This window comes from Epinephelus lanceolatus, chromosome 4 (genome assembly GCF_041903045.1).
Source record: "Epinephelus lanceolatus isolate andai-2023 chromosome 4, ASM4190304v1, whole genome shotgun sequence".
Classification (NCBI taxonomy): domain Eukaryota; kingdom Metazoa; phylum Chordata; class Actinopteri; order Perciformes; family Serranidae; genus Epinephelus; species Epinephelus lanceolatus.
The window spans coordinates 27,815,411-27,838,604 of NC_135737.1; the positions used below are offsets into that span (position 1 = coordinate 27,815,411).

Here is a 23,194-nt window from a genome sequence, read left to right on the forward strand (position 1 = left end):
TCATTAAACAGCATTCAAATATTTGTGTTCTTAAGATCAGTCTGTTTTCATTATTAACAGATTTTACTTAAAGTATAAAAATAATGCAGAAAAGTCCTTAGTTAGAGTTGGATTATTATATTTTTAGGCCTATCGCTGGATTATTTATACTGATGCATTAATGTGTACGTAGCATTCAGTTGATCGAGGCTCATTTTAACAATGTAATATGCTGTTGGGTCATATTTTATAAGATGATCATATTACAGAACTAGTAACTTAACTAAACTAAAGATGAGTATGGTGGGGTTAAAAGTAGATGTGTCCCTCTGAGACAGTGACGCTGAAAGGACCAGTGTGCACGATTGAGAGGCATCTATTGGCATGGCAGAAATGGTATATAACATTTATAACTATGTTTTCATTAGTTATTAATCACCTGAAAATAAGAATTGCTGTGTTTTCAGTACCTGAGAATGAGTTGTTTATATCAACATACACGTGTTCTACAGTAGCCCAGAACAGACAAACGAAACGCTGGCTTTAGATAGGGCCATTCGCGTTTTTTGTGTAGGAGATGCCGCAAAGTAAAGCACTTGACTGTTCCAGTTGAGCTGATGCGAGAGACACCGTGAACTGCTCTCCAAAATCTCCCCCAAAACATGCAATTTCAGACAACAGGTCCGAAATATACAGGTGTTAAATAAAACGGTTTCGTCTTGGACAAACGTGGCGTGAACTTGCACCTGGGGAGCCGTCACTCAAGAGCCGAAAACTAAAAAGAAAAAGGACAGATGCAACGAGCAAACGACAAACATATTCGCAACGTTCGGATGAGACAAAAGAAGATATTTTTAAAGTAAGAACCAAAGTACGTGAGATGCAAGCAGTGTTAAACAGCACAAGAGAAGATGTCGCAGCCATTGAACAAGAATAAACAAGCACTTTGCTAAACTGGTGGCTAGCAGCTAATGGTGCTAACAGCGGGAACAGTGCTAACAACGGCAACAGTGCAGGAAGGTGCTATCCAGAAAGAAACTGAAGGGTGGGCGCTATAAGCTTCTGCAACAATGCCATCAGGATATCAGAGGTAACTGTGCTATTGTAGAGTGGCAGCGATTAGCTAGCCAGTGCGAGACACACACAGGACTTAGATGCACACAAGGCCAGAGCTCTACCACAGCAAAGAACAGAGAAGCTTAGATTACAACACAAACAGAGGTAGCATGACTTTACTCTCTGCTCAGGACGCTAGTAATCCACTATGTCTTTACAGAGCAAAGTGGTTTGCTGATATATTAATGCGCTGAATATTGTATAGAGCACCTTTAAGTACAGTACTTTCATTCCACCACTGCCAGCCCCTCATTTCCTGTAAAGCAGTAATTTCCTTTTTCTGCTCTGTTACAATGATATGCAACAGGACTTAATCCCTTTCTATTTTTCTTAACTTAATGTGCAACACATTAAGTGAAAATGTGCTACAAATATGAAACTTTCCTCTCCTTGCCTCTCGTTTCTATCTAACCTCCCCACCATCATCCAGCTCTTCTCTCCCCTACTCTCTTTTCCTCCATGCGAGCCTGTGCTCCAGAAGGGTTACTGTGGCCCCAGAGCCCCACATGTGTAAGGGGATATCTCCACAGTCAGCCTACAGCAGGGAGCTCACAGAGCAACTGGCTGCTGCCCCAGCACACTGTAGGCAAAGCAGTTAGAGGGAAGAAAAGAAGGGGAGCAAAGATATGAAAATATCATCAGAGGACTGGAAAGCAGCTTGATTTCTGCTCCTGCAATCCTTATGTAAATACTGTACACATTCTCAAAGAGCACACACTCACACACACACACACACATATACACACACAAACACTTCTGGCATCTGTCTGGAGGTGAGATCAACTAGATCGACCACAGAGCTTGGCTCTCCCCCACTGGCTGTCCTCGTTCTGCAGCTCTGCAGAGGTGAAACATCATCAGCGTGTTGGTTTTGGAGGCTTTCTGATTACCTCCGAATACTTTCTTCAAGCAAACCATTATGGAGGAAAATATTATGCCTTTTCAGGGAGTATTAGGGGTATTACTGCTCAGCTGCATGTGATGGCGATCAACCCACAATGCAAATATTGTCTTCCTCTATCTGGAGTTTTCAATCCCTACTATGAAAGCAAAGTGCTCCAGTTTGGGAATATGCTGTTAATCCATGCTGCTGCATTTCTTTACAATATGACAAACCTGATGAGATGCAGAGGAGACTTTTTTTTTGTTGTTGTTCAGTTCGCTGGCAAAAAATTGCTGTTTTGGTGAAAAGCTCTGTCTGGGTGGCACAAATCCCCTGTCAAATGCAACAGGTTGAAGCTAACCTTGTGCAAGTCCACGCACATGCACACACATAAACACACACATGACTGGAATGCAGTATTAGTGGCTAAGCACAATTGTCCCTCATCAAAGGGTGGAAATACTTAACATTTCTAACAGTAAAAGTAGGAGCAAGTGTGTGTGTTAGCAGAAGTTAAGGATTATTGTATAACCATGTCACCCAGTGGTTTGAACAACAAAATAGACCTAACAATGCTGTTTTAGATCAGATTTTTAATTGGATGCTGCATTCCACTTCTACATGGCATATTCTTTGCGTATGACATAATCTGATGGGATTCTTAACTGTGTTTTGACTCATATGTGATTTTTACTGTAGCCTAAAGTAACAGAGCCACAATCACTGTCCTCTTTAACAGAATCTAAAGGGATATTTATGTAAAACAGACATTAAAGTTATCTGCCTCGCTTTTTTGGAATCAATGCATGACTTTTTAACAACGGGCAAGGAATAAATGTGCTCAGATATGGACACTTCTGCAGCTGTGTTGTCAGAATAAACACATAAGAGCAGACTGACCAGACAAGACTGCAGTGCCTATTTCGCAGGTTTTGCCTTAAGGAGTGCAAGCAGTTTCTCATTTCCTCTCATTTCAGCTGCAGAGAATATGCCAGACCATTGCAAAACTGGATGAAGACAGTTCGGAAGTAAATCAAGAGTGAAAGGACTATGATGGCATTTCAATTCCTTTCTATTATCACTAATGATAAATGTCATATAAATATGATCTTCGGGGTGCTTGTAAGATTTTCCCCTCTCCGTCCCGCTGTTAATAGAAGTCCAGTGAGGTAAGGCACTGACGTGGTTAACCATGCACTGCTCATTGTATCTGTAATAACCCCGGGACAGCACAATTGCTGGTTAATCATACACCCTCTGTACACTGTAGCTTGTGTCTGTCCATGCTATCTGCGTGTGTCATAGCATGCAAACAGCCTGGCAGAGCTACTGCACTTTGGACTCCTGTGTGTGAGGACAAAGCACTGAAACGCAGGGTGAAGCTATAAAATTGTTGCTCGTGATTGAAAGAATGAAGGGAGGAACTGAGAGTGATTGATGATGACATGCATCCCATCACCTATTCTCGGCCCCAAACTTTTATCCTGCAGTCGTTTAAATGTTCTAACTAAGATGTAGCCTGAGACTAAACTCCGTCACAATGGGGTGTGTTTGCCTGACCTCCAGTCTATCAGGGTCCAGGTCCCCGTTTGGTTTACCAGGCCCAACTAACAATGTTTGCTCTGCTTTATAGCCTCTCTGTTTGCTTTCCCCTTCACTGGAGCGACCACCTCTTGGTCTTTGCAGCACTCAAGTCCTACCACATTTGGGGTCACCGCAGCCCGGGGCTCGGCCCACCCAGAATGCAGTGCCTCAGCCGACAGAGATAACACAACTGTTCAGGTGGTTTCTTGCAAAGATGTCATCCTACCTTTTCGCAACACACACACATACTGCTTATCTACCATTTGATGTGGCTCTGAGATCTCCCGTCAGATAGGCAGCTTCTCTCCGTTTGCCAGCTCTTACCTAGGTTTGTCAAGCTTTCCCTTGAGGACATCATAAAATGAAATAACATGTCAGGAGAATAAAGGAGTGACTGTACTTTTTCTTTAGCTGGAAGCCGTGAATTATCCATATGTTGTCATCAAAGGTGATAATTACCTGACAGATTTATTTCAGAGGGTATCACAACCAAATGCATAAATAAAGAGGGTGTCAGAGAGATTAGACAAACAAGTGAAAAACAAAACAGTGAGCTCTCAAGGGAAACTGTACCTACCTCATTTGTATACTAAACATTGATCTTAAAACTGGTTATCGGCCCATTGAAGTTACAGATTTTTGAACTGGCGTCTTGTTTTCTTCATTAGCCTGTATAGGCAGTTAACTGTGGCACTGATTTGCACAGTAATAGCCTCAACTTCACACATCTGTGATGCAAATAAGCTGCGATGATGTGCCACAAGATTGCATAGGTGTAGATTTCAGGTGGGATGCAGGGGGCACATCCCCATCAAAATTCAGAACCTGTACATTTGTCGCCACCACACCAAGTAAAACCATTAAAGTTGCAGAAATTAAAGACATTTCCATCATAAATCGTTTCAGAGGAGGCAGAAGTTGACGCATAAAAATTCTCCAAGTGTTAGATTCTCAAAATTTTCCGGGGCGGGACCCTGAACTGCCTGTTTCACGTATGTATGGGGGGTTCATGTCAAAACGAAACTTACGCCCTCACAAAATCCCAGATCGATGATGCCATCATTATCTCCTGCGCCAAGGATGGAGTCAAGTTCTCCGCCCAAGGAGAGCTGGGCACAGAAAAAGTCAACCTATCCCAGCCCAGCAACATAGACAAAGAGGATGAGGTGGCTACTATTGAGATGAACGACAAAAGTAAAGACATGTCCACCATAAATCGATTCAGAAGAGGCAGAAATTAATGCAAAAAAAAAAAAGAAAATCTCCAAGTGTTAGATTCTCAACATTTTCCAGGGAAGGACCCTGGAGCCCCTGTTCTATGTGTGTTGGGGAGCCCATGTTGAAACCAAACCCACACCCTCGCAAAATATTAGAATTTAATCACTGGCTACGGTTACATGATGGCTTCTCATTCGGAATGAAATAAATCTGAATGAAATCATTAGGAATTAAAGTCTTTCCAGGTAGTTTACATGGGAAATATTCATTCCGAATGAGAGTTTACACGGGAGGTGAGTTTAATCGCCTTTATTCAGGTCTGCGCAAGGTTTGGGGCAGGGAAGGTTTCTGATTGGATAGGGGGCGGGGCGGATGTTACGTGTTTACGTTTACTGGAAGAAAACACTGTAGTCCTCGCTCCAGATAACAAGATGCTTGACAACGCCGTTCTTAGTGTCTTTTTCGGGCGTGTTTTGCTTATATTCTTGAAGCAGCAGTAGCCTACAACAACAACCTTGTTCTGCTAATGCTTCGTCTGTTGAGGAGGAGAAGGGAGATAGAAGACCGTGCTGTGGCGAATGGAAACCGGTGAGTGCAACGAGTCCGACTGCTCTATCTCAGCCCGTTGCTATGCAGCCCGTTGCTATGCGCGCTATATACGTCATCGTGCCAGAAGGGCAAGGAAACAAGCATGCTCAGAAAGACCGGAATGAACTTAAGGAGGAATGAGTGTATACATGCACACAAAATTCTTTCGTTCGGAATGACAAACGGAATAAACCACCCCCTTTAATCGGATTGAATTTTCAATCGGAATGACCGTTTACATGACCACTGTTAATCGGAATGGCCTTTCATTCCGATTAAAAGTGGAATTAAACTGTGCATGTAAACGTACTGAATGTGATGACATAGTCAAACAAATTCATGAACTGTTTGCATTTATTATACCCCATTTAGGCAGTGGTTAGCATTGTCGTCTCACAGCAAGGGGGTTGCTAGATCGAACCCGGGTTGGGGGGTTCGAACCCCAGGGTGGAGGAGCCCCTCCGTGCCAAGCACGCCTGTTCTCCCTGTGTCAGCGTGGGTTTTCTCCAAGTACTCTGGCTTCCTCCCACAGTCCAAAGACATGCAGGTTAATTGGTAACTACATTGGTCATAGGTGTGAATGTAAGTGTGAGTGGTTGTCTGTCTCTATGTGTACAGGCTGTACAGGGTGTAACACACCTCTCGCCCAGTGTCAGCTGGGATAGGCTCCAACGACCCCCAAGAAGATAGGCGGTTACGGAAAATGAATGAATGACTAGCCTCTTTATCTTGATATCAAAAACAAGAAATCAAGCGAGCTGTATTTATGCACCATATAATTCCAGGTGGAGGCACAACGCCTGAGCCAACATGAAAGTTGCAGCCACAAACACCGTGTGGACAGTGTAGAGATAAAACATTAGACCTAAGTAAACTCAGTCAGAACAGACCCATAACTAATACATGGGAGTTAAGCCATTAAAAAGTAGGACTGGAAATAATAAATATCAATAACAGGGTTGTAAACTTTAGACAGCATCTATTATAAGATAAACACAGACAATATTAATGTTTTCCAGCTACTAGTTATTATTTGCTTTTTGATACCCACCAGCAGCAGCAGTCTTTTATTTATCCCTACATGACAGCAGCAACATCTGCAGAGCTGTGATTTACAAATCCCAACAACACCTTTGTTATAATGGTCGGGGGGTGTTATTAGTTGAGCCTGCTTGCTGGAGTGCAGGATGATCACATGAGGCCTTTAGGGGGATGGGCAGAGTTTTCAGAGGGTGGTATGGCTTTAAGAGTTTACTACCATCCCTGCTCTCACTCACCGCTCACACTCACTCACAACACAAAGTTTTGGAGGCCAGGCGAGCAGTGGGATACCGACGGATAGGAAGTGACGGGACTGCATGAATTGCAGAAGGCAGAAAAAAAGCAGACGGGGATATCAACACAAAGCAGAATGAGAAGCAACATGCGATCATCGGAGTATTATTGGCTGTAGCGCAGAGGGGAACTGAAATGCGCATGATCTTAACAACAACGCCGGAGCGAGAGACTTTCAATGGGGAGTGAACTCAGCTCCCACAAGTGAAAAGCAGAGATTTCAGTCAAAGGGGGGGAGAAGATTGTCGTTTGATTTCCATGACCGTGTGTGAGATTGTGGAAAGTGCTGGCACACGGGGGAGCATATGGAAGCGCGACCTGTAAACTCCACTTTGACTATGAAGGAAAAGACTTTAAGAAAACACACAGGGGAATAGTTAAGGGATATGAACGCAGATCTTTTGATTTCGCCTCGGTTTTTTCCTCTGTCCGGTTCAGTTTTGCGTCTTTGGGGATGTTTGCGAGTTGCATCTCTGCGGCTTCAGTTCGGATACTGACCCGTCTGTGCGCCCTGGTGCTGGTGGCCGCTGTGGGACTCGGGTCAGAGCTGCGGGTCCGGGTCCGGCTCGCTGACGGACTGGTGACCGAGGAGGTCTTGGAGGCGGACACTGAAAGAGACTCGATATCACTCGAATTCAAGCAGGGAGATGGGACACTCATCACTTTTGTGGCGGACTTCAAACAGGTGAGAGGTGGTTTTGTTTACCACTCAGACTAAACGCTGTGGTGCGTTCAGGGAACGATTTCCTCCCCTCATTCAGACACCCTGGTGAGGTGTGTGAGATGTAAATTTAGCCTGATGAAATGTGGAAGGTGTCAGTTTAGATGCAAATTTAGCCTGAACCAGAACTTTGTACAATTGCAATTCTTGGTCTCCAAAATGAAGGTTGGGGCCCATGTGTGCGTTGTGGGGTATCCAGTAGTGATAAATACATTACATATTGTATTAATTAATCTAATAGCAAATTGATTGTAGTCAAATACAGTTAATTTAATGTTAAATGCCATTCTTGATAGAATCCAAAAAGACTTACTCCTTGTTTTTGGGACTTTTGGGCTTCTTTGGGAACCACTGATTTAAGTTCAGTCACATAACAATTTCACCTGGTTGACGCTCCCAAATCTGAGGGTGTGTGTAAGTTTCACATGACCATAAAGCCCTAACAAATCCAAGTCATGTCCCTACGGGTAACAAAAGCCCCAAAACAGTGTGATAGCTGGGGGTAAATAACCATTTTCTCCACACCTTTCATCATCTCCTTCCTTGATCATCTCAAGAGGTCAGCTCCAAATCTATATCCTATCAGTGCTGGCATAAAGTAACCCCAGTGGCCTCCTGGGTCAAGCTAAATGGTTAAAGTAAAAGCCAAAAATGCAGTGTGAAGCTCAAAGGAAAACATCCCAAAAGCCTAACCCCGCCTCTGGAGCAGATATTGTAACTCACACATATACTAAAGTAGCACTTGGTAGTAGTTTCATTCATCTTTTTCCGTCCCAGCTTGAGTTTCACGGAGGTCAAGACAGCTGCTGCTCCTTAGATGTGGACGTCCACACGCCACAGTGGCCTTAAAACCCCGGCTGCTGACGGGTCTGGCCCAAGAGCTGATCATCAGCGGCCATATTTAGCATTCTTCTAAAAGTAGAGGAGCAGAGCGAGTGTCCCTCCCCGAGCAGCACTGCACTCACGATTTTTTGGAAAGATGACACTTGTTTCACTTTTGACAATGACCACTCGGAGACACATAAATGTCAGTCCTGGAAGGAAAACTACAACTGCTGTGCATAAGGGAGGAGGAGGGTGGTGGTGGTGGTGGTGGTGGTGGTGGGGGGGGGGGGTTTACAGAGGCGCACAGAGCAAAGGCATGTGTCTGTGATGGTTGCTGTCACACAGAAGCTGACAGGCTGGCGAGATGTGAAGGGGGAGATTTACCAGGATTAAGTGGGCATGTCTGACCTTTTTGATCTGCACGTCTGGTTCACTAACCAAAACAGCTAATTTAGAGTTGAAAGAGAAGAGGCCGTCACCCCCAATCATTGGTGACACACCAATATAAAGAGACATACACTGATCTGTGAGCAGAGAGCCTTGTGCTTGGTGCCATGCTGCTGTGTCCCCTCATGCGTGCACACGTCCCTGCACACGGGCATACATATGCACATGTGGTTTTGTTTATTTGAATAAAGTCAACACGACTTCTTAGATCATTTTACTTCTCCGCCGCTTGATTTATCTGTTCCAGTTGTAGGTTGGCCTCTCTGCCCCCCCTTTCTCTCTGTCTCTTTCTCCCCCTGTCCCCCCGCTCTGTCTCTTGCTCACTTCTTCCTGCTCTCTCCTCCGTTTCTCCTGCATGTGGTTTTCATTCAGCTCTTGTGCAGTATCTCCAAGATTTATGGAAAGTTGGAAGAGCTGTCACGTCCAGCTGCCATGAATATACAGTCCAAATGAACGCATGTGGGAAGAAGAGTGTTTTAACAGGGATGTTAGACACGGGAGATTTATAATGAAATACACAGCCAAAGGTGGATAGGTGCTGTGCAGGTTAAAGTACTGCTTGGAAGAGTTTTTCCTGCTGAGTAAACAAGCATTTCCCTTGTAAACTTTTTTTTTTAATTCATCCAGAATTGAGGTCTGTGTCATAATGTTTGCTATGACTGGGATCATTAAAAAACCTCTATAAATAATCATCAGACAGCAGCCGTCTTGCTCTTGTCTGCTTTGTGAATACGTGGCAGAGATGTGATGGTAAATGCTATAGCCATTAGACGCCGGCGGAGTGGTCTGCTGGATGTGAGAAGGAAGTTTAGTCAACCTTATCCAAGCAGTGAATCACTGTGAGAATCAGCGGCGCTGTGATTTCAGGAGGGTTACGTTTGTTCTGAAGGCATGTCGACATATGGAAAAGATGATGTGGTTTAGCTCGCTCGTGACACCCCTGCGTCAAGTCGAGTAAATCTCACTGTGTCGATAACATCGTGTATTGAGTTCAAACCCCTGAAGAGCTGCACTATTAACATTTTTGTGAAGGAAAGGTCTCATGAGGAGGAGTCGATCATCCTCTCTGTAGGTTGCTTAACTTGCTAAAATCTTGAGGGACTTGTTTGTAATCTCACACTACATCATTTCAATCTGGTATCACGGTGAAGTATTTACAGCCGAATGCACTCTCAATTATGTCAAATTGCAGCAATCTGTTTGCAGCTCAGCACACGCTCAATTTAAATGTACAGGTTTTTTTTTAACACAAGACAAATCAGATGTGTTGTTGTAGCCTTGAATAGACAGTCCCTCTTAAGTCATTTGCCAATTCAGTGCAAATCAGATTTTTTTTTTTTCCTTCGGCAACCACTGCAACAATTTATGGTCTAACAGTCTAAGACCTTGAGCTGAACATAAACCATGTCTTGGAGTTTAATCCAAGGGAAATGTCTCACATATTTGAGAGGCTGTTCTGGCTCTTTCCAGATGTAAAAAAACTCTGTCAGAGGAGCTAATCAGTTTATTCTCTGTGTGTCGTGCTTTCATGTCTAACTAGTGGGTTTGATCAATGCAGGAATGTGAGTGACTTCACAGGCCTCTCGGCTGAGTTAGCACAAGAGGAAGGTTTAATTTCTGGGATGCAATGGTGCACATCCTCGTGCATCTTTTGTTACATGCACCTTGGCTCTTTGAGAAATCATGTGCGAGAGCTTTAACATTTTTCGATGTGTTTTGATGTATTTAAAGACAAATATACCAGTAAACATTTGGCTATGGTGATGCAGAATAATTTGAAAAGGCTGTTTAAATTTGAAAAGCTTTCCACCCACACTAGTGTTTTGAGATCACATTCTCACAGTCCGCTGTCCTCACAAAAATAGTGGGAAAGTGCTTAAACAATGTCTTTTGGGGACGCGTAAGCCACTTAGGCCAACTGAAGTGAACCCTAAAGTTTCATTATTGCACCATTTTCAGAGTAACCCACTTTGGGAAGTATTTTTCTGTGCTGGAAAAGTTTTAAATGTACCCACATCAGTGCAGACATGGCATGAGAGTGACCCTTTGCCATGCCGATGGGTCACGGGAGCAACAGATGTTGGAGGCCACTCGACACTCACTGTCTCACACTATCATGTTAATGGCTCTGGATTTTGTAAACAGTGGCACCGTGGTGAGAATGAGTGCATCGGCCATGTTATTGATTCTCATTTCATTTCGGCCTCATAAACAGGATCGTGTTTCAGCCGGGATCTGATTTACCCTCAGCTCGGTTCACTCTAGTGTATATTCTGATTGTCTTCAAAGCACAGAGGCTTTATGGATACGCCCAACAGTGAGCTTGCTGTAAGAATGAATTGGAGATTCTTCACACACCCTTATGTGCTCTGTCAAACACAAGATGAGAGTTGGGGGTGGGGGAGGCAGGTTGGTCGGCCTTTCTTTGTGCCCTCCCTTTGGGGTATATAGCACAGTTTCTATGATCCATTTTGGCATTCTCATACGCCCATGGATCACCCATTAAATGTGTTCAAATGGATTTGGGCTGTGATCTTTATTAGCTATTAGGTAAACCCTCTCCTGTGTGGGAGGCTTTCTGGCAACCCATTTTGTTCTTTTTTATTTGTGGGAAATGCCGATGTTTGCCAAATGAAGCAACTGCCGGTTGTTTTTCCCTGATGGCAAGTACTGTGCATCAGTGGCATGTTGGTGCAGTGCCGTCACCACATTCTATGTCTTGCTCTTTTTTCGTTGGGCTGGCACACCTTGCCTCTTACTCAACCCTGAAACACCATACCACTTTGTCACTTGCACAAACTTGTCTTTTTTTTTTTTTTTTTTTTTTTTTGTTACAGTTAAGTGTCACCTGTTCTGGGAAATGTTGTTGTTCTTTTACAGACACAGTTGAAGACACATTACAGGGGCATTATAGAGTTTTCCTCTCCCCCATTGTGAAAGGTTGGGAAAGGTTACAGTGAGTCATCTGCGAGTCACCCAATGCTGCGTGAAATCATCCATGTGAGGAATTGTCCCCAGACAGAGTGAAAATGAAACACAACTGAAAATAGACTTGAGTCTATCCTCCTTAACCCCAATAGATGCTCAGATATTGGAGCCCTTGTTTACGTTGCACAGCACCTTAGAAGACCTCTACTCCTACTCAGTTTTCCTTTCCATGCTGTGGCTTGTTTCCGTGTGGGAGAGCGAAGTTCCACAGATAAGTTGCTGCATTGCAAAACAAGATGTGTGATTCACAGTTACCGTGCCGCTCCTATTTTTATAAAGTGATATCTGTTTGACATGAAATTGATCACATGGAGGAAATTATTTCAGATATGGGTTGTTCTGTCTCTTTAATTGCAATTTGTGCAGGCACTGGACCTTTTCAAAGATGAACCCATATGCTTAATCTTCCCCCTAGCCACCCTTTGTTCACTGCTGACTCTGAATCCCAGGAAATAGCTTCTTCTTTGGCCTTGTTGTGGCCCTGCAAGGCCCCCACATGGGCCCCCTTTGGCCTCTCGTGGCCCCGCGGCCCCTGTTGATGTCTTTATCCTTTATCCTCCTCCCACCAGCAGGCCAGATGTTCGTCTGTAATGCCACTGATAAAGAAAAAGCTTCCCATTCCCACAGTCATGCAGGGAGAGCGGACACAGCAGGGAGGGACAGCTATCATCCACCTTTTTTAAATTCTTTCCACTGATCGGGGACAGTGGGCTGAGGAGTGATTTGGCAACAGCCTTTGATGGACAAGAAGACAGTAGTTGTGGCTTCCACTGTGCATAGCTGTGATCATTTTGAACTAACTTTAAGGTTTTAAGATTGCAGTTGGCAGCAAAAGAGCCAACATAGGGTTTACTCTGCCAAACCGTCTGTTGTGTCCTGAAATGTCCTTTTGTCAAATTCACGACTGCATCTTTTTGGCTTACCCAGCTTGCTTCAAACTAATTTATTGTGTTTGACTTCACTGCAGCCCCTTTGACAGTTCAGTCAGTTCTGGTGCTGAAGTTATGAGGGTCTACACCTGGAACGGGATTACATCATCCTTTTTCTTGTCAAATAAACTGCTCTTGTGTTACTTTTCCAGCCGTAAAACACAGTGTCTATTGTCAGTGCTCTGAAAAAGAGTCTAGAAAGCAAAGGGGTGAAAATATATTTTTAACAATCTGAAGAAACCAGCATCAGAGTGCTTGGTTTTACTGCAAAAAGTAACTTTATTTTAAGCCGCATGTTCCAATTTCAGGTCAAACACACTGATAACATTCAAACCTTTTTGTAATGACAGTTTAATGTTAGTAAATGTATGTTGTTTAAGGATATTTGGATAAACAGCTATGAAAAGGATTATTCATCATCATTATTCATCTGAATATCTAGTGTAATTATATATAGTTTAATTACACCATTATGTTTAAATGCCTTCTGATTAAATAGCTGTTTGTGTGTCCCCTGAAACAGGATATGAAAGCTGTGGGCCATCAGTTAGAAGCTGAATGGGGCCCTAAGCCACCTCTATTGTTTATGCCTTATCTATCTGCCTCATTTCCTTCCCTGTTAGCACTCACTGTTTGTGTCCCTCTCATTTCCTGAATGCAAAGTCTCCATAAACAGTTTGGGTGTCTGGATAATTGTAGCCAGATTCTGTGTCAATGACAGGCTCCCTCATTGTGGCCTGTGAGTATTTTGCACAGGTTTGAAGGCCTAAAGTTTCAAGTAGAGGCTGCTTGGTGGAGTTTTGTGGCTGTGTGTCTGAGTTCACGTGTAACGCGTAAAATAATAACACTCCAACTGTTGAAAAAGAAGTTACCTTCCACTGTGGTCAGGAGAATAGCTAAGAGGAACGCTTTTCTTTCTGTGGCCTCCAGTGTTTTTATTGTCCATTCACTGCCACTGTTAACTAATTGGTTTGCTCTTTGGACAGCCAGGTGTGACCAGCCCCAAATGTGACTCCACATTCCTGCCTTTGGAGCCTATGTAATTAGCTTCAACTCAAGCATTTCTTAGCGCAGCGGCTTTTCTCCCGCTCCTTTTGTCTGTGTGAGTCTGTCTCACCCCCTCTCCCTCTGTCTCCCATCATGATCTTTAATCCCTGCCTACACCTGTGCTTTTCCACTGGGCTTCCCCCATGTGCCAAGGCAAATATCCTCCCCATCACCAAACAGGGTAAATCCATATGTTGTTTTTAAGGGTGAGTCGGAGTCATTTAGGTAGGTTATGGGTCCTAAAAGTAAACACCACATTTCATCACTTATGTCTTCGCAAATAAAGGCCAAAGGGATAAACTGGAAAGCTTGTGTGATGCCAAAACAGTGAGCATTTATATTAGCATTGGGGATTTTTGTTAGGTTGCCAGCTCAGTAGCTGTTGACTTGGAGAAGACCTTCAAAAAAACAGAAAATGAAAATGCAGTTGTTGGTTATGTTTTTTTAATTCCCCAGGAACTTTTTGGTTTCTGTTTTAACAGCTTGCTTGAAAAAAAGACCAACTCAAATACCCACACAGACCCACAGTGATCCCAAATGACTCATCAGAACGTGGCTGACCAACAGTCCTCCCCAGCCAGCCATCAGCCTTATCAACAGACAGGGTCTTAGAGGGGATTGGAAAACAGGAAGGACCTCCTGCACAGGGGATAGCTACTGGCACACTGTTTGTGTTTGTGGGTCTGTGTGTGCATGCATTTGTGTGTGTTTGAATGTCCACCCATGCATGCAAGAGTGAGTTGGCACAGTTATGCCGCGTTCCATTTACCTCGGAAGTCGGAGGTCGGGCCTGGGAATTACGTCACACCTGGGTTGGCCACATTCCAGTACAAGAAGTTGTAAAGCAAGACGTGAACAATACCAAGTCTTGCCAAATTAGCCTTTGTTAGCAATATCAGTTCATAACAAGGCATTATACTGTATATTGTGCATAGAAGTTGGACCTGACTATGTGTGTGTCTGTTTAAACGAGACACAAATAAGACAGAGGTGCTAATAAACTGTATATTACTACAGCTTTCATTACTGTTGATGCATAGAGCAGCTATCTTTTGTTTGAGGTCAGAGTTGGTGAGAAAATTTAACTAGGACATTAAAAGTGCTCTTAGCAAAATAACCTTTACAGAAAATAACCTTATTATTCTTTCAGCGCAGGGCTTCACAAAGCTTCCATTTCACAGCCAGTAAACCAGGTATACCCTCTGTGAGGAGAATGCATTTGGCCTGCCGGGTTACATCTACAGTGAGGGAGAATGTTCACTGTAAATGGCACCCTTTGAGTGTCTGAATAGGCTTTTGTGCACCTCTTAAATAACCTGGCCCACCAAAGGTAACCACCAATGAAACAGCCCCCCACCTTTCTCCTGTTTAACAGGTCTTAGTATGACCTACTAGTCAGGCTGCATGAATACAGACTTGTGTTTGGCTGTTGGCCAGTGGTAGCTGGTTTGTCTGCAAATGGACTAAGTCCCGGGTGTCAAGGAGCAATGCTTAGGAATCTGTACTTGTGTGGATTATTTATAGCTGTGCTGACATTTACACTGCGCTGGTTGAGGAAAAACTCAAGGCTACACGGTCCTTTGATTATGGTATTACCCGCTTTTTTCAAGATGGGGAAATGTCACTCTTTTAATTCTTAATGTCCAGACCTGGTGATTTTCTCTAAATGTTGGTCTGCAAACCTTTAATTTTTATGTAGGTCTGTGAAAATGTACTTTTGGGGAGTGACTCATTTTCCTGATATAGGCTTTACTTCTTTAAGGAGCAGTTATGAATTCACTTACTCTTCATTTTCAAGCTCTAGCAGGCCCTCTTGACTATATGTCCTAAAGCTGAATTTCCTTTTCAGATATATCACCAGCTTTAAGTTTACCAACTGGATCCTTATCTGGGATTTTTGAGCAGCAGTTGACTAAATCTTTATCTGTACCCATAGCACAGGTGAAACAGGTTTTGCCAAACCAGGAAACCACATATTAACCACTACTGATATCCCACAGGAGCTTGACACCTGCCTCAATCATATTTGTCTGATCTACTGTCAAAGTCAAACGGTACCACTATCTTCCCTCATCTGCAGTTTGCATAATTCCCTGACTTAGAAAAAACACCATCAACCCACTTGGCAGGATTTAAAAGACGTAGCTGTTGTTTGATCAGTCCGTTCAGTACTCACTCTCTCCTGCTGTTTGAATACTGCCTGTCATCATAACATAACAGGTGTAAAACCTCCTTTAATCACACCACAGTGCATCACACTCTTTTACCGCGTTTTCTTTTATCACATTCTGAGTGCGTCCGCACGAATGAGTCAGTGAACGTGCATGTGCCAGTGCTGGTTCCAGGCTGGCAGGAGTGGGGCGAGTCTTGTCCAAACAAAGCGTTGAATCCAGCAGCTTCTGTCTGGATGGAGATGTGGAGATGATGTCATTGTTATTACTCTTTTTGCTTTTAGAAGCCATGCTGATTATTATCTCAGCAGCACCTAAACCGTAAAGACATCAACATTGGTTTGTTATTACGATTTAAAGGCCACAATTACACATCATTTCTTTTAAAAGTTGGAGTGCAAGACTTCTATATATAAATGAATGTTACATTCGAGCCAAACAAGTTCACACAGTGCTGATTAAGCCTTTTGCCGCCTGGAGAAGCTCTGTCTATTTCACATTATACCATAATTGGGGTCTCAGGTGTCTGTGGTGACTTTTTGCACTGGAAGTGATGGGTTTTAAGTCAAACAGCCAGAGCTAAAGGGGACAGGAAGGAGGAAGAGGCCATAACGATAGAGCAGTAGCTTGGAGTATGATGGAAGCTATGGTGGAAAATCCTAAGAAGTATCCAAGGAAAGTTTCTTGAGTGGATGCTCCAGATAGAAAAGAAACTCTGCATTTAGAGGCTTTATATATTTATTTATTTAGCCTTTTTTTAAATGAGATCATATAGCTGAACATGAACAGGAAAGAGGGGAGAGAGAGAGAGAGAGAGAGAGAGAGAGAGGCAGGGGACGATACGCAGGAAAGAGCCCTGAGTCAGTATCAAATCCAGGCTGCTGCTAAGGACTCAGCTAAGGATTAAAGTCAAAATATTTGCATGAGAAGCCTTAAGAAAGCGCTCCTAAGGGCGGGGGAGATGCAGCAAGCTCACCTGCAGGCGTACATCGTAAGCACGAGCCGATAGTGTTTGTGTAATTACTCTCACCACCAGAAGGGGGAGACAGAAGTTATGCACGACAGCTTGAACCTTTGGCCGGAGACAAAAATATTTTAGTGTGTCTGCCCAAATTATTAAACAAGATATGTTTTCTCAGTTAATGAGGTTCTGGTAGGTGAATTTTGTTACTTTCGGACAGAGCTGGGCCAGCTGGTTATCCCAATTTTCAGACTTTGTGGAAAACTAAGCTCATCGACTACTAACTTCAGCTTGATATTTAGCATACAGACATGAGAGCAGTTTTGTTTTTCTCATCTAACTCTCTGCAAGAACGCAAAAATGTGCATAGACAAAGTGATTGCCACATGAAGCCCTGTTGCTGTCCCCTCGCCCATTTTTGGCCATAAATTCAAATGCAGGGCAGCAGAAGTAGACAATCATTAATCTGGACACATAATGACACGAGGAGGAGGAGATCTCAGCGTCTACCCTTTACCAGATCCAAAGAAGCAGAGTTGGTGGAGCTACACAGCCTCTCTGTAATTACCCAGAGAGCCCTGGGGCAAATCTGTGTGGCTGACACGAATGCCTTCCCCCGTCTCTCTCTCTTTCTCCCTCTCTGCCGACACACACACACGTATACACACAGCGTCCCAGCATAGCGCCATGTGTCTGCAATATGGGAGGTCTTGAAGTCGTGGCCTCTGCGTCTCCCTACACTTAGGGGGAAATGGCACTCTTGGCTGTCTCTCTGTCGGCGTTGTACTCCCTTTTCCTTACATCTCACTCTTTTCACTATGATATATTCATGCCTCAGAAGAGTCTTGACACTCTCTTTAATCATGCAGACTTTGTTCTTTCTGTAAAAAAAAAAAGAAATAATATAGAGCGCTGGCTCGTTATCACAGTATGGCAACATTTGAAGTATTTAATTTCAGCTTTCTGTGTTCCCACAGTCCTTTGAGTCTATGTTCTAATTCACTGAGCAGCTCATGAAGACACATGAGGGAAAATCTGAGGTTAATATCACATAAAGCCTGTGAATCAATATTTGCTCAGTAATTTGCTTTCCAAAGGTCAAATAGTATCACATGATTGTCTTGTGTAATACCCATGCTTATATTGTGCGCCTGCCAGAAACTCTTTTCACAGACAAAAGCACTCGTTAGAATGATGAACCCGTGATCATGCAAAGTAGTCTATAAAGAACTACGGAGCGTAAACACTTCTAAGGCAGGTTGTGTTGCTTTCTTGCCAGTGTGTACACTTCTGCATACAGGATGTGGAACCGGAGAGCTTAAGGGGAACTCAATAGGGTTATCTCTGGGCTGTTTATCTATCCCAGAGTCCCTCCTGCTTAGGGAGTGAAAGCCGTCAAACTGCTACTCCTTTGCAGCCTGTTTGCTTCAGACGAGTGTGTGAAAAGCGGAGGAGGGGTGTTTGGGACTGTGTGTGTCTGTCTTGGAGCTGAAGCCAGCAAGAAGAGGGGGGTGTCTGATGAATAGGAGGACAGGTCTACTGCTCTGCTCTCCCCACTGTTGGAGCTTCCCATGATGCTTTGCATGCCCTCTCACAGAACTCTTTATGGCCTTGGGTTTGGTGCCAGATCTCTCACACACTTGCCAACAGCAACAAGTTTTTTTTATTTATTTTGTGAATTCTCCACTATCACTATTTTCCTACTTCTACAGTTCCACATAAAACAGCGTGGTAAAATGTTTCAGACTTTTACGAAATGTGGGCAATTCTGATAAGTTTGTCTGGAAACAGGAGGCCCAAAGCCTTAATTTGACAGTACAAATAACCAGAGCCTGACTGGAGCAATGTAGCTTAGGCCGACAGACAATAAAAAGTATCAACAAACTGTCAGATGAGGCTCTATGGGCGTAGAGAACATAAACTCCTCTTTACTTTTAGCAGACAGTTGTTTGAACATCTTTGAACTCCACATATTGAATTACTTGGAGTGTCTGGAAAAGTGCTACATTAAGTACCGGAATGAAACGAATATTTGTTGTAATCTGTATGAGCCTGCACATATAAACAGTAAGTTATTATAACCCCGCTTCATGCACCACTTCAATGTCTTCTGGGAATCGTCTGTTTATCCGTTCAGCCAGTCATCCCTCATCCCTTATGTCTTACAGGATGTGAAGATATTCCGAGCGCTGATCCTGGGCGAGCTGGAAAGAGGGCAGAACCAGTACCAGGCCTTGTGTTTCATCTCTCGGCTCAGCCGCAATGAGATCATCCCCAGCGAGTCCATGGCCCGTCTCAGACAGGTATGACGTCAAGGCGTCAGGCAGAATTTATGTGCTGTATCATCAACATTGTCAGCTCTTGAAAACTTAAATATTTATAGTATGATGTCCGGAGCATTTGAGGGTGTGAACACTGATCATCTGTGCTGTCTGTTCAGAAAAACCCTCAGGCCATTCGCTTGGCAGAGGAGCGGAGAGGGCTGGAGCAGCTGACAATGAGCGTGGCGGTCAACCTAAGTCAGGCCTCTCAGCTCAGCTCACACATCCACAACATGTGCAGCGAGGCCAGGGAGGCCATCTACACCAGGGAGTCCGATGTCAAACACTGGCTAGACAAAGGTCAGTGATTGTCTTGTTTTTGTTTATTATCAGCCTTTTTTACACAAAGATCTTGCAAAAGGGCCCCAACGAAGACTCTTTATTATGCTGACTTTGCTTTTTTGTGCAAAACCAAACAACTCTTGCATAATGCAGCCCCAGTGTGATTTAGGGACTTTGCTGGCAATCCCCAAGCAAAAGAGGCGTGTAACACAACATCAACCTCTTGTACGACATAGTACATACATGTCGGGCTTTCTTAACAATAACTTGGCATAACAATCATTTACCCCTCTGTTATGTTGGGGCTGATCTCGCCCTCTGCTCAGAGCTTAGGGAGCATCCAGACCTCATTTTCTGCCCAATCTGCTGACACTTTGGGCTGCCGTTCTTCCACTTCTTTGAGGTAGCTGCTAACTGCTAACTGCTCCTGCTGCTTTTTAAATCTCTGGGTGGTGGGTCGCACACATAACACAAAAATGTCACACCTGCCCCATCCTGTCGGCAGTCTCTTTTACACAGACATTGATCGGGAGCTGTTACTGCTTTCACGGGTGGCCTAAAGGCAAGACAGCTCTGTCCCCTCTCCCTCTTTTATACAGAATAGCGAGACAGAATAACAGTACAACATTTCCGCCTTCAATACGAGCAACAAGTTCTGTGAGGGCAAAGTTTCTGTCTCTTCTCCTATCTCTTTCTCGTTTCTCTAATCCCTCCTGTTCGTCTCTGTACACTATATCTCTGCACTGACACTCTTTATCTCTGGGACACTATCTTTCCTTTTTCTATCACCCAAACACGTCTTTCCACTCTATTTTAGTGATATTACTTCAAGTACTATCTTTGGCTCTTTGGTGATAACACTCTATTACTGTTAGTGCTATCTTTGTTTACCTTCCTCTTTGTCTCTTGACATTCCTGGTTAATCTTCCACTTTCACCTTGAAAATAAAATCTTTGAATCTCTAAACATTCAGAGAAACGTTCACTTTCCGAGACTGACAACATTTCCATTAACTATTTTATTCCTGAAGTAGGATCCAGTATCTTAATAGCAGTGACATCCAAATTATCCAGACTGAGGAGAATCCATATGACAGCATTATTGTGCACAGACAGCACTGTTACAGAGGATACAATGTTGATGGTCATGGTTCACCAAGCACTGCGCACCATTATCAGTGGAGGGAATCACTGTAGCATCTTCTTTGCATAACAAAGCTCCCCTTTTACTGCACCATCTCCCCTCTTTTTAGCCACTTTGTTTGCCCTCTTCACTGTTTAATTGAGTGAAATCAGAAAGAGAATGATTCACACAACTCTATAATAGCTTGCTTTTGTTTTTAAAACCACAAGCTCTGGTAATAATGCCCCTCTGCTGTCTGTGTTATAGGAGTGGATGGCTCCATATTCGAGGTCCTGCCCCAAACAACAGAGGCGCCCAGCTTTCAGGCCTGTCACTCTACTAAAGACTTGTGGCAGCCCTGTCTCTGCACATACAGCCTGCGTTTGGAGTGGTACCCATGTCTGCTGAAGTACTGCCGCAGCCGGGACACCACGGGCAAAGGCTCGACCTACAAGTGTGGCATAAAGAGCTGCAGCAAGGGCTACCATTTTACTTACTATGTTCCTCAAAAACAGCTGTGCCTATGGGACGAGGAGACCTAGCATTTTGTTCTGGATGGTTAAGAAATAAATACATTAAGCTAATGCTTCCCCACCCATGCTATTCAGAGTGAACACAGTAACACTGGACCTCAGTTTACGTGATGCTAAGTGAAACTGTCTCAGGTGGGGGAGTGGTGAGATCCAGATGTTTGAGCTGACACAGAAATTATTTCAGGTTCCAAATGAGACCAAAACCTTTGAGGACGGAGAGATGCAGCACGTCGTTCTAAGAGGACCCACTAACTTTAAGCCTTTTCTGGGAAAATGACATATCGTTGTCAGCTATAATGTGACTTTGCCAGGAAGCTGTCACTTTTGTGCCTTTTTTGGAGAAATTATTGGAGCAGATGACAGACGCCAACAACAATAACCTCCCAAACAAGCTACTGTATGCACAAAGCTGGACAGGGCATTTCTGGTCAATTTAACACCAGCAGAGGAACAACAGAGTCCCACTCTGATCAAAGGATTCATATTGGACAAACATAATCCTCCATCCTGGTGAAGGAAAATTTGGATGGTGGAATTATCTGTCTTACAAAGTTCTGTGAAAAAGTTTGTAGCCAGCTTGTTAATAACAATGTAAGTTGGCTGACAAAGGAAATGCTTCTTCAATGCTGGCTTTATTTATTTTGGTTGCAAAGCGAAATTATTGAGGACTATTTTTGTATCTTTTTGCATTAAACTCTTAAAGTCTCAACCATAGGTCCTCAGTAACAGTAAGTACTCAAACAAGTTTCAGAAATGTTTAACCTCTTGGATTTTGGGTGTCGTTTCTCGACTCATCCATATGTGACACCACTTTGTTGCCAAGTTTTCATGGTTGTACAGAGAGTGTGGATAAACAGGTTTATAATCTTATTTCATAGGACAGTTGTAGCTCTGCTTTGCCTCATTGATAAGTATATCCATGGGGGACATCTCATGCCCACCACTCACATTATCAGTCTGTTCAAAAGTGTCAAATAAACCAAAGTCAAAGGAAATACTGTCAAAAGAAGGGTGTAATGTTTCAGTTTCTAGAAACAGACTCTTCACTGTGGTGTTTTTCCATGTTAGTGTTCACTATAACTACAGTATGGCCTTTTTAATAGTCTATACTGCCATCTTCTGGTTAAACTATGTGTCAGTTAAGTGTTTTCTGTTGTATCCCAATGCCAAAATACTGGTTATTGGGTTTCACTTTTGTCTGTCCATGTCAGCAGTTAAATGTCTATAATTTATGCAACTCAAATCCCTTATAATATTTCATACATAATTCAAGGATCACTTCTTGAACTTGTGGGACCAAATCTCATTGTGTCTGTCTGTTCTTTAGAGCTAGAGGTCAAAGTATGATTTTGGCTTGTCTTACCTCCGTCTTCATTTCCATCATTACTGCCATATCAAAAGATCCTTTTGTGTTTTGTGTGTTGCTATGTCCTGCTAACTAAAGAACCAAATGAGTGAAATATTTCTATTGGTGGCCTTTACTGGTGATCAAGTGCCTTAACATTTCCACTGATATCTTTGCTATGTAATTGTAGATTAAGTTTGTAAAGGTATTTTTTCTATGAAAGAGTTTTGAATATGTTGTAAAAAGTTGCTATAAGGAAAAAATGAAGCAATTAGGTGGTGTACCATTTAAGAGTTGAGTTTTACATGAATATTTTCAATAAAGTCTTTCTTTGCACTGCACACATTGTAAGTAACTTTTTATGTCTTATCAGACAATGGGTCCCTGGGCACAGATATGTATCCTACATAAGAGGAAGACACACTCTTTATAGTTGATTAGCTTTTTTTATATTGTTGTTTTGCATCTCATTGTAGTTGTAATGCATCTCCTTGTGGTTTTTGTCGTTGTAGAAGTTCTGTGACTCACCGAGGTAATTTTATGCTTTTTTATTTTGGTCATTTTGTTTTTCTTCGTGGCTGTTTTGCCCCTTTTTGGAGTTATTTTGTGTCTCTTTGCAGTTCTTTTTCATCTCTTTGTGGTCATCTTTAATCTCTTCCTAGTCAGTATGTGTTAATGTAAGGGGCATTTTGCAGGTAAGGGGCAACAGACCCACTCTACATTTGGGCCCCTGGCACAGTAGGCCGATTCAGTAATCCAATCCATACAACAGAGAGCTGACAGTGAAAAGAAAGGTAAC

At 43.2% G+C, this 23,194-nt stretch overlaps 1 protein-coding gene across 1 annotated transcript; it reads left to right on the top strand.

Annotated features, from left to right (window-relative positions):
* The first annotated feature begins 6,631 nt into the window (after nucleotides 1-6,631).
* Nucleotides 6,632-22,736, top strand: oafa (OAF homolog a (Drosophila)). The gene is made up of 4 exons (XM_033630339.2): nucleotides 6,632-7,388; nucleotides 18,961-19,095; nucleotides 19,233-19,413; nucleotides 20,785-22,736. Exons 1-4 carry the CDS (start codon nucleotides 7,158-7,160, stop codon nucleotides 21,057-21,059), a joined length of 822 nt encoding a protein of 273 aa, XP_033486230.1. The 5' UTR covers nucleotides 6,632-7,157; the 3' UTR covers nucleotides 21,060-22,736.
* Nucleotides 22,737-23,194: the final 458 nt, after the last annotated feature.

Bases quoted from the DNA above. Each gene is read 5' to 3' on its own strand.
- oafa (XM_033630339.2), top strand. From the start codon at position 7,158: ATGTTTGCGAGTTGCATCTCTGCGGCTTCAGTTCGGATACTGACCCGT. The intron at 19,096-19,232 runs GTATGACGTCAA...CTGTCTGTTCAG, and splicing joins CCATGGCCCGTCTCAGACAG to AAAAACCCTCAGGCCATTCG. The intron at 19,414-20,784 runs GTCAGTGATTGT...TCTGTGTTATAG, and splicing joins CAAACACTGGCTAGACAAAG to GAGTGGATGGCTCCATATTC.